The 18,773-nt window shown below is 34.6% G+C and overlaps 1 protein-coding gene across 2 annotated transcripts in view; it reads left to right on the top strand.

Moving 5' to 3' along the window:
* Positions 1 to 18,773, top strand: part of inpp5ja (inositol polyphosphate-5-phosphatase Ja) — a 41,989-nt gene that overhangs the window by 3,475 nt on the left and 19,741 nt on the right. For both annotated transcript variants that reach the window (XM_061926765.2, XM_061926766.2), the window contains exons 2-5: positions 5,165 to 5,617; positions 10,841 to 10,948; positions 11,023 to 11,131; positions 17,272 to 17,388. In XM_061926765.2, coding sequence (XP_061782749.1) covers positions 5,169 to 5,617; positions 10,841 to 10,948; positions 11,023 to 11,131; positions 17,272 to 17,388 — 783 coding nt within the window. In that variant the 5' untranslated portion in view covers positions 5,165 to 5,168. The remainder of the gene's footprint in view (positions 1 to 5,164; positions 5,618 to 10,840; positions 10,949 to 11,022; positions 11,132 to 17,271; positions 17,389 to 18,773) is intronic.

The following is an 18,773-nucleotide window of genomic DNA, read 5'->3' as shown; positions in this document are numbered from 1 at the left end:
TCCGCTGTAGAACGACAGTGAAAGAGTGAACCCTCTTGCGACAAACCAAACAAAAACGCACATACACAATTTTTATTCTTCGGGTAATTACCTCCGCCAGGACTTACATATTGGCCGACTTACAAGAGGGTTCACTCCGTTACTATCATTCCGCTGTAGAACGATAGTGAAAGAGTGAACCCTGTTGCGACAAAACAAACAAAAACGCACATACACAATTTTTATCCTTCAGGTAATTACCTCCACCAGGACTTACATATTGGCCGACTTACAAGAGGGTTCACTCCGTTACTTCCAATTCGCTGTAGAACAATAGTGAAAGAGTGAACCCTCTTGCGACAAACCAAACAAAAACACACGTACACAACTTTTATCCTTCAAGTAATTACCTCCACCAGGACTTACATATTGGCCGACTGACAAGAGGGTTCACTCCGTTACTTCCAATTTGCTGTAGAACGACAGTGAAAGAGTGAACCCTCTTGCGACAAAACAAACAAAAACGCACATACACAATTTTTATTCTTCAAGTAATTACCTCCACCAGGACTTACATATTGGCCGACTGACAAGAGGGTTCACTCCGTTACTTCCATTTCGCTGTAGAACGACAGTGAAAGAGTGAACCCTTTTGCGTCAAACCAAACAAAAACGCACGTACACAATTTTTATCCTTCATGTAATTACCTCACCAGGACTTCCATATTGGCCGACTTACAAAAAGGTTCACTCCGTTACTTCCATTCCGCTGTAGAACGACAGTGAAAGAGTGAACCCTCTTGCGACAAACCAAACAAAAACGCACATACACCATTTTTATCCTTCAGGTAATTACCTCCGCCAGGACTTACATATTGGCCGACTGACAAGAGGGTTCACTCCGTTACTTCCATTTCGCTGTAGAACGACAGCGAAAGAGTGAACCCTCTTGCGACAAAACAAACAAAAACGCACATACACAATTTTTATTCTTCAGGTAATTACCTCCGCCAGGACTTACATATTGGCCGACTTACAAGAGGGTTCACTCCGTTACTTCCATTCCGCTGTAGAACGATAGTGAAAGAGTGAACTCTCTTGCGACAAACCAAACAAAAACGCACGTACACAATTTTTATCCTTCAGGTAATTACCTCCACCAGGACTTCCATATTGGCCGACTGACAAGAGGGTTCACTCCGTTACTTCCATTCCGCTGTAGAACGATAGTGAAAGAGTGAACTCTCTTGCGACAAACCAAACAAAAACGCACATACACAACTTTTATTCTTCAGGTAATTACCTCCGCCAGGACTTACATATTGGCCGACTTACAAAAAGGTTCACTCCGTTACTTCCATTCCGCTGTAGAACGACAGTGAAAGAGTGAACCCTCTTGCGACAAACCAAACAAAAACGCACATACACCATTTTTATCCTTCAGGTAATTACCTCCGCCAGGACTTACATATTGGCCGACTGACAAGAGGGTTCACTCCGTTACTTCCATTTCGCTGTAGAACGACAGCGAAAGAGTGAACCCTCTTGCGACAAAACAAACAAAAACCCACATACACAATTTTTATTCTTCAGGTAATTACCTCCACCAGGACTTACATATTGGCCGACTTACAAGAGGGTTCACTCCGTTACTTCCATTCCGCTGTAGAACGATAGTGAAAGAGTGAACTCTCTTGCGACAAACCAAACAAAAACGCACGTACACAATTTTTATCCTTCAGGTAATTACCTCCACCAGGACTTCCATATTGGCCGACTGACAAGAGGGTTCACTCCGTTACTTCCATTCCGCTGTAGAACGATAGTGAAAGAGTGAACTCTCTTGCGACAAACCAAACAAAAACGCACATACACAACTTTTATCCTTAAGGTAATTACCTCCACCAGGACTTACATATTGGCCGACTGACAAGAGGGTTCACTCCGTTTCTTCCATTCCGCTGTAGAACGACAGTGAAAGAGTGAACCCTCTTGCGACAAACCAAACAAAAACGCGCGTACACAATTTTTTATCCTTCAGGTAATTACCTCCGCCAGGACTTACATATTGGCCGACTGACAAGAGGGTTCACTCCGTTACTTCCATTTCGCTGTAGAACGACAGCGAAAGAGTGAACCCTCTTGCGACAAAACAAACAAAAACGCACATACACAATTTTTATTCTTCAGGTAATTACCTCCGCCAGGACTTACATATTGGCCGACTTACAAGAGGGTTCACTCCGTTACTTCCATTCCGCTGTAGAACGATAGTGAAAGAGTGAACTCTCTTGCGACAAACCAAACAAAAACGCACGTACACAATTTTTATCCTTCAGGTAATTACCTCCGCCAGGACTTACATATTGGCCGACTGACAAGAGGGTTCACTCCGTTACTTCCATTCCGCTGTAGAACGATAGTGAAAGAGTGAACTCTCTTGCGACAAACCAAACAAAAACGCACATACACAACTTTTATCCTTAAGGTAATTACCTCCACCAGGACTTACATATTGGCCGACTGACAAGAGGGTTCACTCCGTTTCTTCCATTCCGCTGTAGAACGACAGTGAAAGAGTGAACCCTCTTGCGACAAACCAAACAAAAACGCGCGTACACAATTTTTTATCCTTCAGGTAATTACCTCCGCCAGGACTTACATATTGGCCGACTGACAAGAGGGTTCACTCCGTTACTTCCATTTCGCTGTAGAACGACAGCGAAAGAGTGAACCCTCTTGCGACAAAACAAACAAAAACGCACATACACAATTTTTATTCTTCAGGTAATTACCTCCGCCAGGACTTACATATTGGCCGACTTACAAGAGGGTTCACTCCGTTACTTCCATTCCGCTGTAGAACGATAGTGAAAGAGTGAACTCTCTTGCGACAAACCAAACAAAAACGCACGTACACAATTTTTATCCTTCAGGTAATTACCTCCACCAGGACTTCCATATTGGCCGACTGACAAGAGGGTTCACTCCGTTACTTCCATTCCGCTGTAGAACGATAGTGAAAGAGTGAACCCTCTTGCGACAAACCAAACAAAAACGCACATACACAACTTTTATCCTTAAGGTAATTACCTCCACCAGGACTTACATATTGGCCGACTGACAAGAGGGTTCACTCCGTTTCTTCCATTCCGCTGTAGAACGACAGTGAAAGAGTGAACCCTCTTGCGACAAACCAAACAAAAACGCGCGTACACAATTTTTTTATCCTTCAGGTAATTACCTCCGCCAGGACTTACATATTGGCCGACTGACAAGAGGGTTCACTCCGTTACTTCCATTTCGCTGTAGAACGACAGCGAAAGAGTGAACCCTCTTGCGAAAAACCAAACAAAAATGCACGTACACAATTTTTATCCTTCAGATAATTACCTCCACCAGGACTTACATATTGGCCGACTGACAAGAGGGTTCACTCTGTTACTTTTATTCCGCTGTAGAACGATAGTGAAAGAGTGAACCCTCTTGCGACAAAACAAACAAAAACGCACGTACACAATTTTTATCCTTCAGGTAATTACCTCCACCAGGACTTACATATTGGCCGACTGACAAGAGGGTTCACTCCGTTACTTCCATTCCGCTGTAGAACGATAGTGAAAGAGTGAACCCTCTTGCGACAAACCAAACAAAAACGCACGTACACAACTTTTATCCTTCAGGTAATTACCTCCACCAGGACTTACATATTGGCCGACTGACAAGAGGGTTCACTCCGTTACTTCCATTCCGCTGTAGAACGATAGTGAAAGAGTGAACCCTCTTGCGACAAACCAAACAAAAACGCACGTACACAACTTTTATCCTTCAGGTAATTACCTCCACCAGGACTTACATATTGGCCGACTGACAAGAGGGTTCAGTCCGTTACTTCCATTCCACTGTAGAACGACAGTGAAAGAGTGAACCCTCTTGCGACAAACCAAACAAAAACGCACGTACACAACTTTTATCCTTCAGGTAATTACCTCCACCAGGACTTACATATTGGCCGACTGACAAGAGGGTTCACTCCGTTACTTCCATTCTGCTGTAGAACGATAGTGAAAGAGTGAACTCTCTTGCGACAAAACAAACAAAAACGCACATACACAATTATTATTCTGCAGGTAATTACCTCCGCCAGGACTTACATATTGGCCGACTGACAAGAGGGTTCACTCCGTTACTTTCATTCCGCTGTAGAACGACAGTGAAAGAGTGAACCCTCTTGCGACAAACCAAACAAATACGCGCGTACACAATTTTTTATCCTTCAGGTAATTACCTCCGCCAGGACTTACATATTGGCCGACTGACAAGAGGGTTCACTCCGTTACTTCCATTTCGCTGTAGAACGACAGCGAAAGAGTGAACCCTCTTGCGAAAAACCAAACAAAAATGCACGTACACAATTTTTATCCTTCAGATAATTACCTCCACCAGGACTTACATATTGGCCGACTGACAAGAGGGTTCACTCTGTTACTTTTATTCCGCTGTAGAACGATAGTGAAAGAGTGAACCCTCTTGCGACAAAACAAACAAAAACGCACGTACACAATTTTTATCCTTCAGGTAATTACCTCCACCAGGACTTACATATTGGCCGACTGACAAGAGGGTTCACTCCGTTACTTCCATTCCGCTGTAGAACGATAGTGAAAGAGTGAACCCTCTTGCGACAAACCAAACAAAAACGCACGTACACAATTTTTGTCCTTCAGTTAATTACCTCCACCAGGACTTACATATTGGCCGACTTACAAGAGGGTTCACTCCCTTTCTTCCATTTCGCTGTAGAACGACAGCGAAAGAGTGAACCCTCTTGAGACAAACCGAACAAAAACGCACTTACACAATTTTTATCCTTCAGGTAATTACCTCCACCAGGACTTACATATTGGCCGACTTACAAGAGGGTTCACTCCGTTACTTTCATTCCGCCGTAGAACGATAGTGAAAGAGTGAACCCTCTTGCGACAAACCAAACAAAAACGCACGTACACAATTTTTATCCTTCAGGTAATTACCTCCGCCAGGACTTCCATATTGGCCAGGGTTTGTTGGAGCATGCACCTAAAAAGACAAAGAGAGTGGGTGACTGACAAGAGGGTTCACTCTGTTACTTCGAAGGCTGCATGGAAATGACACTGAGATCATACTTACGTCCTCACTTCCCCAGGCTGATGGATCACGTGCAGCAGAAACCAGCCACCGCCAACTCATGTGGTCCCAGAGTGCACCCTGGACCCCGAGCGCTACCCAAACCCGCTCCAGTTTCCTCCCGAGGGCCACCTCTAATATGCCCGTCGGGGACTGTGCAGGACAAGCAGTCCGAAGTCATCGCCCCCGCAGCGAGAGACCCATGGGTTAAGTCCGGGACGGGTATTTGTCGACCGAGACCCACGTCCCTGGGGACTAGACCTGCTCCCAGAGTCCCTGCCATGAAGGATGTAGACTTGAAGCCACTTTGCATCCCAGGACCTCACAATGTCATCGCTCCTTGCACATTAGAGTCCTCAGTCCCTCTTCACAGTCCTCAGTCCTCTTCCTTCAGCCCAAACTGCAGCCTCAGTCCTGGAGCGACACAGGTGCAGAGTGACAAGAGCAGCGGGGACAACAACAAGGACTTCAGGTCAGACTCTTATTTACTCTTTTATTCACACTTTACTGCTTTTATGACGTCTTTGTTTAGTACCGAGAGTGACAGATCTGCACTTCTTTCACTTGGCACTCTTCCCAAAGATAACTTGTCTTAGAATAATAAGTCTTATCTGCTGTATATATTTTATTATTTTACTTACTGTATATGAATACATTATTTTATTTTATGTATTTCATTATATATATTATCATTTGTAAATGATGAAATATATTTGTATTTCTTATAAATATGATTTATATATAACATACATTCATTATATAAGCTATTGTAGTAGTTTTCGGTAAAACTGCAAGACATAGTATTTATTTATTATAGAAAAATCTTTTTTTTCTGTAAATTGTATTTAATTATATATAGCATGTATTATCATTTATAAATATTTAAATATAGTTCTATTTATTATAAATATGACTTTTTTTGCTTTATATATAATATATATTCATCATATGATTATATGTAATGATGACAATTATTTTTATTATTATTAAATGTAATCATTCTAATCACATTTTAATAGTCTATATCTGCTGTATATATTTTATTACTATTTGTTTTATCATTATTGTACTTACTGTATATGACTACATTATTTTATTTTATGTATTTAATCATATGTAGTATATATTATCATTTGTAAATATTGAAATATATTTGTATTTATTATATATATATATATATATATATATTCATAGTTTCAATCAGTTATTATTGTTGTAGTTTTCAGTAAAACTGCAAAAAAATAGTATTTATTTATTATAGATTATCTGTAAATTGTATTTAATTATATATATAGTATATATTATCATTTATAATTATTGAAATATATTTCTACTTATTATAAATTTGACTTTGTCGGTTTTATTTATAATATTTATTCATTACATAAATATGTAATGATGACAATTATTTTTATTATTATTAAATGTAATCATTCTAATCACATTTTAATAGTATATATTTGCTGTATATATTGTATTACTATTTGTTTTATCATTATTGTACTTACTGTATACGACTACATTATTTTATTTTATGTATTTAATCATATGTAGTATATATTATCATTTGTAAATATTGAAATATATTTGTATTTATTATATGTGTATATATATATATATATATATATATATATATATATATATATATATATATATTCATAGTTTCAATCAGTTATTATTGTCGTAGTTTTCAGTAAAACTGCAAAAAATAGTATTTATTTATTATAAATTATCTGTAAATTGTATTTAATTATATATATAGTATATATTATCATTTATAATTATTGAAATATATTTCTACTTATTATAAATTCGACTTTGTCGGTTTTATTTATAATATATATTCATTATATAAATATGTAATGGTGACAATTATTTTGTTATTAATTTCAATCATTTATTATTGTGGTTATAGTTTTTAGTCGTGTCAAACTACAAAAAAACTATATTTAATAAAAAAAAATCATATATTTAACCAAAATTATAATAAATATAAATACATAAAAAACAACTGTTACAAATATTAATAGCTATTTATTTAAATTTAGAATGTTTTATGGTTGTGTTTGTAGTTTTCAGTAAACCTGCAATAAATAGTATTTATTTATTATAGAATATTTGTATTTCTGTAAATTGTATTTAATTATAAATAGTATATATTATCATTTATACATTTTGAAATATATTTCTATATATTATACATATGACATTTTTGTTTTAAATAGTATATATTCATTCAATGATGACAATTATTTTTGTTTTTTTGTTTTGTTTGTTTTAATTAATTTTAATAATTTATTTTTGTGGTTATATTTTTTTAGTAGTGTTGAACTGCAAAAAACGTATATTGATAGAAAAATCCTATATTCCTCAAAAATTATAATAAATAAATAAATACATAAAAAACAAATGTGAATAAATATGATTTAAAAAATGTATTAATAGCTATGTATTTAAATTTAGAATGTTCTATGGTTTTGGTTGTAGTTTTCAGTATAGAACTGCAAAAAATATTATTTATATATTATAGAAAAAAACAAAAAATATATACAAATAATTAAATATGAATAAATATATATTATAAATATGACTTTTTTTGTTTTATATACCTGCGATGAGGTGGCGACTTGTCCAGGGTGTACCCCGCCTACCGCCCGAATGCAGCTGAGATAGGCTCCAGCGACCCCCCGCGACCCCAAAAGGGAAAAGCGGTAGAAAATGGATGGATGGATGGATGGATATATATATATATATATATATATATATATATATATATATATTCATCATTTCAATCAGTTATTGTTGTCGTAGTTTTCAGTAAAACTGCAAAAAATAGTATTTATTTATTATAGATTATCTGTAAATTGTATTTAATTATATATATAGTATATGTTATCATTGATAATTATTGAACTATATTTCTACTTATTATAAATTCGACTTTGTCGGTTTTATTTATAATATATATTTATTATATAAATATGTAATGATGACAATTATTTTGTTATTAATTTCAATCACTTATTATTGTGGTTATAGTTTTTAGTAGTGTCGAACTACAAAAAAACTATATTTAATAAAAAAAAAATCATATATTTAACCAAAATTATAATAAATATAAATACATAAAAAACAACTGTTACAAATATTAATAGCTATTTATTTAAATGTAGAATGTTTTATGGTTGTGTTTGTAGTTTTCAGTAAACCTGCAATAAATAGTATTTATTTATTATAGAATATTTTTTATTTCTGTAAATTGTATTTAATTATACATAGTATATATTATCATTTATAAATGTTGAAATATATTTCTATATATTGTACATATGACTTTTTTGTTTTAAATAGTACTGTATATATTCATTCAATGATGACAATTATTTTTATTATTATTAATTTTAATAATTTATTGTGGTTATATTTTTTTAGTAGTGTTGAACTGCAAAAAACATATATTGATAGAAAAATCCTATATTCCTCAAAAATTATAATAAATAAATGAATACATAAAAAACAACTAAATGTGAATAAAATATGATTTAAAAAATATATTAATAGCTATGTATTTAAATTTAGAATGTTGTATGGTTTTGGTTGTAGTTTTCGGTATAGAACTGCAAAAAATATTATTTATATATTATAGAAAAAAACAAAAAATATATACAAATAATTAAATATGAATAAATATATATTATAAATCTGACTTTTTTTGTTTTATATACCTGCGATGAGGTGGCGACTTGTCCAGGGTGTACCCCGCCTACCGCCCGAATGCAGCTGAGATAGGCTCCAGCGAACCCCCGCGACCCCAAAAGGGAAAAGCGGTAGAAAATGGATGGATGGATGGATGGATGGATGGATATATATATATATATATATATATATATATATATATATATATATATATATATATATATATATATATATATATATATATATATATTCATCATTTCAATCAGTTATTATTGTCGTAGTTTTTAGTAAAACTGCAAAAAATAGTATTTATTTATTATAGATTATCTGTAAATTGTATTTAATTATATATATAGTATATATTATCATTTATAATTATTGAAATATATTTCTACTTATTATAAATTTGACTTTGTCGGTTTTATTTATAATATATATTCATTATATAAATATGTAATGATGACAATTATTTTGTTATTAATTTCAATCATTTATTATTGTGGTTATAGTTTTTAGTAGTGTCGAACTACAAAAAAACTATATTTAATAAAAAAAAATCATATATTTAACCAAAATTATAATAAATATAAATACATAAAAAACAACTGTTACAAATATTAATAGCTATTTATTTAAATGTAGAATGTTTTATGGTTGTGTTTGTAGTTTTCAGTAAACCTGCAATAAATAGTATTTATTTATTATAGAATATTTTTATTTCTGTAAATTGTATTTAATTATACATAGTATATATTATCATTTGTAAATGTTGAAATATATTTCTATATATTATACATATGACTTTTTTGTTTTAAATAGTATATATTCATTCAATGATGACAATTATTTTTATTATTATTAATTTTAATAATTTATTATTGTGGTTATATTTTTTAGTAGTGTTGAACTGCAAAAAACTATTGATAGAAAAATCCTATATTCCTCTAAAATTATAATAAATAAATAAAAAACAACTAAATGTTAATAAAATATGATTTAAAAAATATATTAATAGCTATGTATTTAAATTTAGAATATTGTATGGTTTTGGTTGTAGTTTTCGGTATAGAACTGCAAAAAATATTATTTATATATTATAGAGAAAAACAAAAATTATATACAAATAATTAAATATGAATAAATATATATTATAAATCTGACTTTTTTTGTTTTATATACCTGCGATGAGGTGGCGACTTGTCCAGGGTGTACCCCGCCTACCGCCCGAATGCAGCTGAGATAGGCTCCCGCGACCCCAAAAGGGAAAAGCGGTAGAAAATGGATGGATTGATGGATGTTTTATATATAGTATATATTCATTCAATGATGACAATTATTTTTATTATGATTAATTTTAATCATTTATTATTGTGGTTAGTTTTTAGTAGTGTCGAACTGCAAAAAACTTATATTGGATAGAAAAATCATATATTCCTTTATAATATATGATACATAAAAAATAAGCAAATATGATTTAAATATATGATTTATATATATTAATAGCAATGTATTTACATTCAAAATATTGTATGGTTGTGGTTGTAGTTTTCGGTATAGAACTGCAAAAAATATTATTTATATATTATAGAAAAAACGAAAAATATATAAAAATAATTCAATGTGAATAAATATATGTTAAAGTTAAGAATGTTTTATTTGATGCATTTACCAAATATACCTACAGTCATATCTAAAATAATAAAGGGATATAATAGAAATGTGAAATTAATTTTTTATACTTAAAAAATTGAAATAATTATCACAAAATGATTTAATATAATTATATTTGATTGTAGCATTGTTATTATTGTTATTTCCCTTCTTTGCTGATCGGTTAGGATAGATCTACAGCTTTATACAGTGTGTTACTAAACATGCTTCCATGATTTCTGGCCATCTTGTCCCGGGTGTTATGTGAGAGAACATCATGGCTCTCGAAGGAGGGATTGATTGCTGTTGATAGATCAGCCTGCACTGAATCACGTCCACCATGTGGCAGGGTCCACATCGCCACATGGAACGTGGGCTCGGCCGTGCCGCCAGATGACATCAGCGCTCTGTTTGGAGGCAACGTGTCGGACGGGAGTGTTGACATGTTTGTCATCGGGTGAGCAGCAGACAGAAAGAAAGGCCGACTCGCTCTTTTGTGAGCCAACTGCTGTCCTTCTTTTTCTCCTCCAGACTGCAGGAAGTCAACTCCATGATCAACAAGCGACTGAAGGATGCTCTGTTCTCAGACCAGTGGAGCGAGCTCTGCATGGACACGCTCAGCCCCTCCGGATACGTCCTGGTCAGTCAAGTACCCAGCATGCAACTGGCACCGTGTCACACGGGACGTCAGCGAAAGCTTGCGAGACTTCAGTTCAGCGAGCGTCTTAATATTTCTTTTGTCTTATTTGTGTGCTTTCATTATATAACAAAGATGTGTGATGATAACCATAGACCCAGAATTTTAAAGGGGAACCGCACTTTTTTTGGGAATGTTGCCTATCAATTACAATTATTATAAGAGACAAGACCACACGTCTTTTTTTTTTTTTAATTTTTAGGATTTTTAAGATAATAAAAATGCTTAGATGTGGCTAATCACCATTGTAGCCCTCTAAAACAACTTCGAAACCCGCCAACATTTTATATACACACTGCAAGTATATATATAATGTAGTAACAGACACCTTCATAACAATGTGTAATATATGCACTATTTACCGTATTTTGATCATTTTAATCAATGCCGGTAGAGATTTCTATGGCCAAATGAGGATTCACAACCTTATCTTTTTGAAGCTGAATATACTGAGGATGAACTGCTAACACTCTCTCTCTCTTCGATTTTTTTATTTGGTCATCAGTTCATGTAAACAGTACACTTTAAGTGCATAGCAGATAAATAAATAAAAGTATCGGTTTACATTTCCTGACCAAAAAGGTATGGGCCGAAGCTAAAGGTTTATTATGCCTACCCTTCCCATGATATTTATGTTTATTGATCATTTTAATCAATACCGGTAGCGATTTCTATGGCCAAATGAGGATTCACAACCTTATCTTTTTGAAGCTGAATATACTGAGGATGAACCGCTAAAACTCTCTCTCTCTCTTCGTTTTTTTTATTTGATCATCAGTTCATGTAAACAATACACTTCAAGTGCATGGCAGATAAATAAATAAAAGTATCAGTTTACATTTCCTGACCAAAAAAGGTATAGGCTGAAGCTAAAAGCTTACTATGCCTACCATTTCCACATTCACTTTGTTCATGTCTTATTTTTGTAGGATTTTAAAGATAATAAAAATGCTTAGATGTGGCTAATCACCATTGTGGCCCTCTAAAACAACTTCAAAACCCTCCATCAACATTTTATATACACACTGCAAGTATATATATAATGTAGTAACAGACACCTTCATAACAATATGTAATATGTACAATATACACACTGCAAGTATATATATAATGTAGTAACATACACCTTCATAACGATATGTAATATGTACAATATTCACTGTTTTTTGATCATTTTAATCAATGCCGGTAGCGATTTCTTTGGACAAATTAGGATTCACAACCTTATCTTTTTGAAGCTGAATATACTGAGGTTGAACCGCTAGGACTCTCTCTCTCTGTTCGTTTTTTTTTTATTTGATCATCAGTTCATGTAAACAGCACACTTCAAGTGCATGGCAGATAAATAAATAAAAGTATCGGTTTACACTTCTTGACCAAAAAAAGTATAGGCTGAAGCTAAAAGCATATTGTGCCTACCCTTTCCACATTCACTTTGTTCATGTCTTTTTTTTTTTAGGATTTTAAAGATAATAAAAATGCTTAGAAGTGGCTAATCACCATTGTAGCCCTCTAAAACAACTTCAAAACCCTCCATCAACATTTTATATACACACTGCAAGTATATATATAATGTAGTAACAGACACCTTCATAACAATATGTAACATATACAATATTCACCGTATTTTGATCATTTTAATCAATGCCGGTAGCGATTTCTATGGACAAATGAGGATTCACAACCTTATCTTTTTTAAGCTGAATATACTGAGGATGAACTGCTAACACTCTCTCTCTTCGATTTTTTTATTTGATCATCAGTTCATGTAAACAGTACACTTCAAGTGCATGGCAGATAAATAAATAAAAGTACCAGTTTACATTTCCTGACCAAAAAGGTATGGGCCGAAGCTAAAGGTTTATTATGCCTACCCTTCCCATGATATTTACGTTTATTGATCATTTTAATCAATGCCGGTAGCGATTTCTATGGACAAATGAAGATTCACAACCTTATCTTTTTGAAGCTGAATATACTGAGGATGAACTGCTAACACTCTCTCTCTTCGATTTTTTTATTTGGTCATCAGTTTATGTAAACAGCACACTTCAAGTGCATGGCAGATAGATAAATAAAAGTATCGGTTTACATTTCCTGACCAAAAAAGGTATAGGCTGAAGCTAAAAGCTTACTATGCCTACCCTTTCCACATTCACTTTGTTCATGTCTTATTTTTGTAGGATTTTAAAGATAATAAAAATGCTTAGATGTGGCTAATCACCATTGTAGCCCTCTAAAACAACTTCAAAACCCTCCATCAACATTTTATATACACACTGCAAGTATATATATAATGTAGTAACAGACACCTTCATAACAATATGTAATATGTACAATATACACACTGCAAGTATATATATAATGTAGTAACATACACCTTCATAACGATATGTAATATGTACAATATTCACCGTATTTTGATCATTTTAATCAATGCCGGTAGCGATTTCTTTGGACAAATTAGGATTCACAACCTTATCTTTTTGAAGCTGAATATACTGAGGTTGAACCGCTAGGACTCTCTCTCTCTGTTCGTTTTTTTTTATTTGATCATCAGTTCATGTAAACAATACACTTCAAGTGCATGGCAGATAAATAAATAAAAGTATCGGTTTACACTTCCTGACCAAAAAAGGTATAGGCTGAAGCTAAAAGCTTACTATGCCTACCCTTTCCACATTCACTTTGTTCATGTCATATTTTTGTAGGATTTTAAATATAATAAAAATGCTTAGATGTGGCTAATCACCATTGTAGCCCTCTAAAACAACTTCAAAACCCTCCATCGACATTTTAAATACACACTGCAAGTATATATATAATGTAGTAACAGACACCTTCATAACAATATGTAATATGTACAATATACACACTGCAAGTATATATATAATGTAGTAACAGACACCTTCATAACAATATGTAACATATACAATATTCACCGTATTTTGATCATTTTAATCAATGCCGTTAGCGATTTCTTTAGACAAATGAGGATTCACAACCTTATCTTTTTGAAGCTGAATATACTGAGGATGTTTATGTAAACAGTACACTTCAAGTGCATGGCAGATAAATAAATAAAAGTATCGGTTTTTACATTTCCTGACCAAAAAAGGTATAGGCTGAAGCTGAAAGCGTATTATGCCTACCCTTTCCACATTCACTTTGTACATGTCACATAGAGAAAAGAAAACAAAAAAACAAAAACAAAAAATCAATCTTGGGATAAAAAAACACAAGAAAGGACTCTAGAGTCTCTGTCAAAATCCTAGTACTTGATCAAATGCATTGTTAAGCATGTAAATACATGCATTTACCAATATATACATACTGTATGTATGTATGTATGTATATATATATACACACATACATACATATATATACACATGTATATATACTGTATACACATATATGTGTCAAGACTTGGTCCTGGGTGTTTGCTTTTCCGGAATGCAACGGAAAGTTGGCTCGGGCGAGACGGGAATGTGAGTACAAGATTGTTTATTACTATCAAAAAAAGTACAAACGAAAAGCGCGCACAGTGGCGGAGAACAAACTATGAAACCAAAAGACTATAGCATTAATAAACAAAAACTTACTTGGCTTGGACTAAAGTTGCAGCATGAAAGATGAACATGAAAAAACAAGTGTCAGGAATGTGAAGAGCATAAATGTGGGATGTCGCCGGAAAGACAAACTGAAAACAATGAACTTAAATACTACAGACATGATTAGTGGAAACAGGTGCGTGACTGAAAACGTGAAACAGGTGCGTGACGTGACAGGTGAAAACTAATGGTTGCTATGGTGACAAAACAAACAAAAGTGCACAAAAAGTCCAAAAACAAAACCGAACATGACTAAAACAAAACATGATCACACAGACATGACAATATGTATGTATGTATATATATATATATATATATATATATATATATATATATATATATATATATATGTATGTGTGGGGAAAAAATCACAAGACTATTTCATCTCTACAGGCCTGTTTCATGAGGGGGGGTACCCTCAATCATCAGGAGATTTTAATGGGAGCATTCACATACCATGGTTTATATAGGGCACAGAGTGGGTGGGTACAGGCTGGCGTAGGGGCGTGGTGATTGGCTCATGTGTTACCTAGGAGGTGTTTCCGTCTGTGGCGGCATGCTGTTACAATTTCGCTGCGCTTGTTGAGGGATGACAGGTCTGGATGGTAAATAATAAACAGTTTCTCTTTCAAGCATAGGTTGCATCTTTTATTACCACTATTGTAAGGTGTGCTGGATGCGAGAATTTTCCATGTTATTGAATATTCAACATTATTGTCTTTGAGGTCCCAAATGTGTTTGCTGAGTTCTGTGGTATTCCGCAGGTTTTGGTTCCTGAAAGAAGCCTTGTGATTGTTCCATCTGGTTTTGAATTCTCCCTCGGTTAATCCTACATATGTGTCGGATGTGTTAATGTCCTTGCGTATTACCTTAGATTGGTAGACAACTGATGTTTGTAAGCACCCCCCGTTGAGAGGGCAATCAGGTTTCTTTCGACAGTTACAGCCTTTGTTGGTTTTGGAGTCGCTCTGTCCGGGGGCCGACGGCTCATTTGCAATTGTTTTGTTGTGGTTTGAGATGATTTGTCGTATCGACACTTTCCCAAAGACAACATCCTAAGAAAAGTATTCAACAAGAACAACATTAAATTGAGCTACAGCTGCATGAACAATATACGAATATACAAATCATCTCAAACCACAACAAAACAATTGCAAATGAGCCGTCGGCCCCCGGACAGAGCGACTCCAAAACCAACAAAGGCTGTAACTGTCGAAAGAAACCTGATTGCCCTCTCAACGGGGGGTGCTTACAAACATCAGTTGTCTACCAATCTAAGGTAATACGCAAGGACATTAACACATCCGACACATATGTAGGATTAACCGAGGGAGAATTCAAAACCAGATGGAACAATCACAAGGCTTCTTTCAGGAACCAAAACCTGCGGAATACCACAGAACTCAGCAAACACATTTGGGACCTCAAAGACAATAATGTTGAATATTCAATAACATGGCAAATTCTCGCATCCAGCACACCTTACAATAGTGGTAATAAAAGATGCAACCTATGCTTGAAAGAGAAACTGTTTATTATTTACCGTCCAGACCTGTCATCCCTCAACAAGCGCAGCGAAATTGTAATAGCATGCCGCCACAGACGGAAACACCTCCTAGGTAACACATGAGCCAATCACCACGCCCCTACGCCAGCCTGTACCCACCCACTCTGTGCCCTATATAAACCATGGTATGTGAATGCTCCCATTAAAATCTCCTGATGATTGAGGGTACCCCCCCTCATGAAACAGGCCTGTAGAGATGAAATAGTCTTGTGATTTTTTTCCCACACATACATATATTGCGCTCTACTACGGTATCGAGCACTATTTTTTGGATAACCTTATTAAGACATATATATATATATATATATATATATATATATATATATATATATATATATATATATATATATATATATATATATATATATATATATATGTGTATACAGTATATATACATGTATATATACACATATATGTACATATATATAATAATACATTTGACTTATAAGGTGCCTTTCTGGGCACTCAAGGACACCGTATATATGTATATATATGCATGTATGTATGTATATATACATATATATATATGTATATATATATATATACACAGTATATACACATTCCACATACAATTGTTCAAATGCACATTTTTGCGCACACATTTTTTCCTTTTTTTTTTTGCTGCTTATAGAAAAATACTTTCCCCCAGGTCATATTGGGGTACTGTGGAGAATTTTGAGGACAAAAAGGATTTTACTCCATTTTGGAGGAAGGCTGTGAAATGTAGAAAAAGTGAAGTGCCGTGAATACTTTCCAGATGGACTATATTTGTTGCATTCGTGTCCTTTTAAAGTTATTTACTGTGATTAATCATGATTAATACGTGTGATTAATCGTGATTAAACAAATATGGGCAGTTGTGCTGTGCTAAATGACCAAAGTGTTGACATCCAGAATGTGTGCAGGTGGCGTCTCAGAGAATGCAAGGAGTGCTGCTGCTGGTCTTCTCCAAATTCTGCCATCTTCCTTTCCTCCGAGGCGTGCAGACGCAGAGCACGCGTACGGGACTCGGGGGGTGTTGGGTAAGTCACATCCTCTCTCTCTCTCTCTCTCTCACTTGTGACGGTGCAGACGTGGCACGTGTCGGTAGACAAGATTCGGGCTTTGAAAGGCGGCACCTTCATGACTGTTGATGTCATCACACGCCTCTGCTGCAGTCTCCTTCTCTTTGAGGTCAGTGCAGCAGCAGCAGCAGCAGCAGGCACGCTTGCTGCGGTGCATTCAAAGACCTTTGCCAAGTCTTCAACTTGTGTCATCACCTGTACTTTCTATCACCTCCTTTTCATTCATAAGATGCTGCGTAAGCGTGGGGAACTACAAACCCCGTTTCCATATGAGTTGGGAAATTGTGTTGGATGTAAATATAAACAGAATACAATGATTTGCAAATCCTTTTCAACCCATATTCAGCTGAATATGCTACAAAGACAACATATTTGATTTTTTTTTTCAAATAATCATTAACTTTAGAATTTGATGCCAGCAACACGTGACAAAGAAGTTGGGAAAGGTGGCAATAAATACTGATAAAGTTGAGGAATGCTCATCAAACACTTATTTGGAACATCCCACAGGTGAACAGGCAAATTGGGAACAGGTGGGTGCCATGATTGGGTATAAAGGTAGATTCCATGAAATGCTCAGTCATTCACAAACAAGGATGGGGCGAGGGTCACCACTTAGTCAACAAATGAGTGAGCAAATTGTTGAACAGTTTAAGAAAAACCTTTCTCAACCAGCTATTGCAAGGAATTTAGGGATTTCACCATCTACGGTGCGTAATATCATCAAAGGGTTTAGAGAATGTGGAGAAATCACTGCATCAACAAGCGACATCAGTGTGTAAAGGATATCACCACATAGGCTCAGGCGTACTTGCCAACCCTCCCGAATTTTCCGGGAGACTCCCGAAATTCAGCGCCTCTCCCCAAAACCTCCCGGGACAAATATTCTCCCGAAAATCTCCCGATTTTCAGCTGGAGCTGGAAGCCACGCCCCCTCCGGCTCCATGCGGACCTGAGTGAGGACAGCCTTTTTTCACGACGGGAGGACAACAGGGTGACAAGAACTAAATCATCCAGACTAGAGATAAATTGTATTATTATGTTTATCGTACCTAAAAATAAATATATTTATTAATTAAAAAAAATAAATAAATAAATACATTTTTACTATATTTTGCTAAAAACATCAAAATTAATTGTATTTTTATTTGTATTTTTTCGTGACTCCTTATTACATCCAGCCATAGAATTATACATTAAAATAAACATATTTGAAATAATTGATTTTAAATCATCATAATAATAATAAAATGACGATATTTAATTATTAAAATAATTGCTTGTTTATCAACAACTTTAGCATTTTATTCATTACATTTTGAAGCTCTCAGAAGCCAACTTAT

The sequence above is a fragment of the Nerophis lumbriciformis genome, linkage group LG32 (assembly GCF_033978685.3).
Source record: "Nerophis lumbriciformis linkage group LG32, RoL_Nlum_v2.1, whole genome shotgun sequence".
Classification (NCBI taxonomy): Eukaryota; Metazoa; Chordata; class Actinopteri; order Syngnathiformes; family Syngnathidae; genus Nerophis; species Nerophis lumbriciformis.
This window is presented reverse-complemented; position numbering and strand designations above follow the sequence as displayed.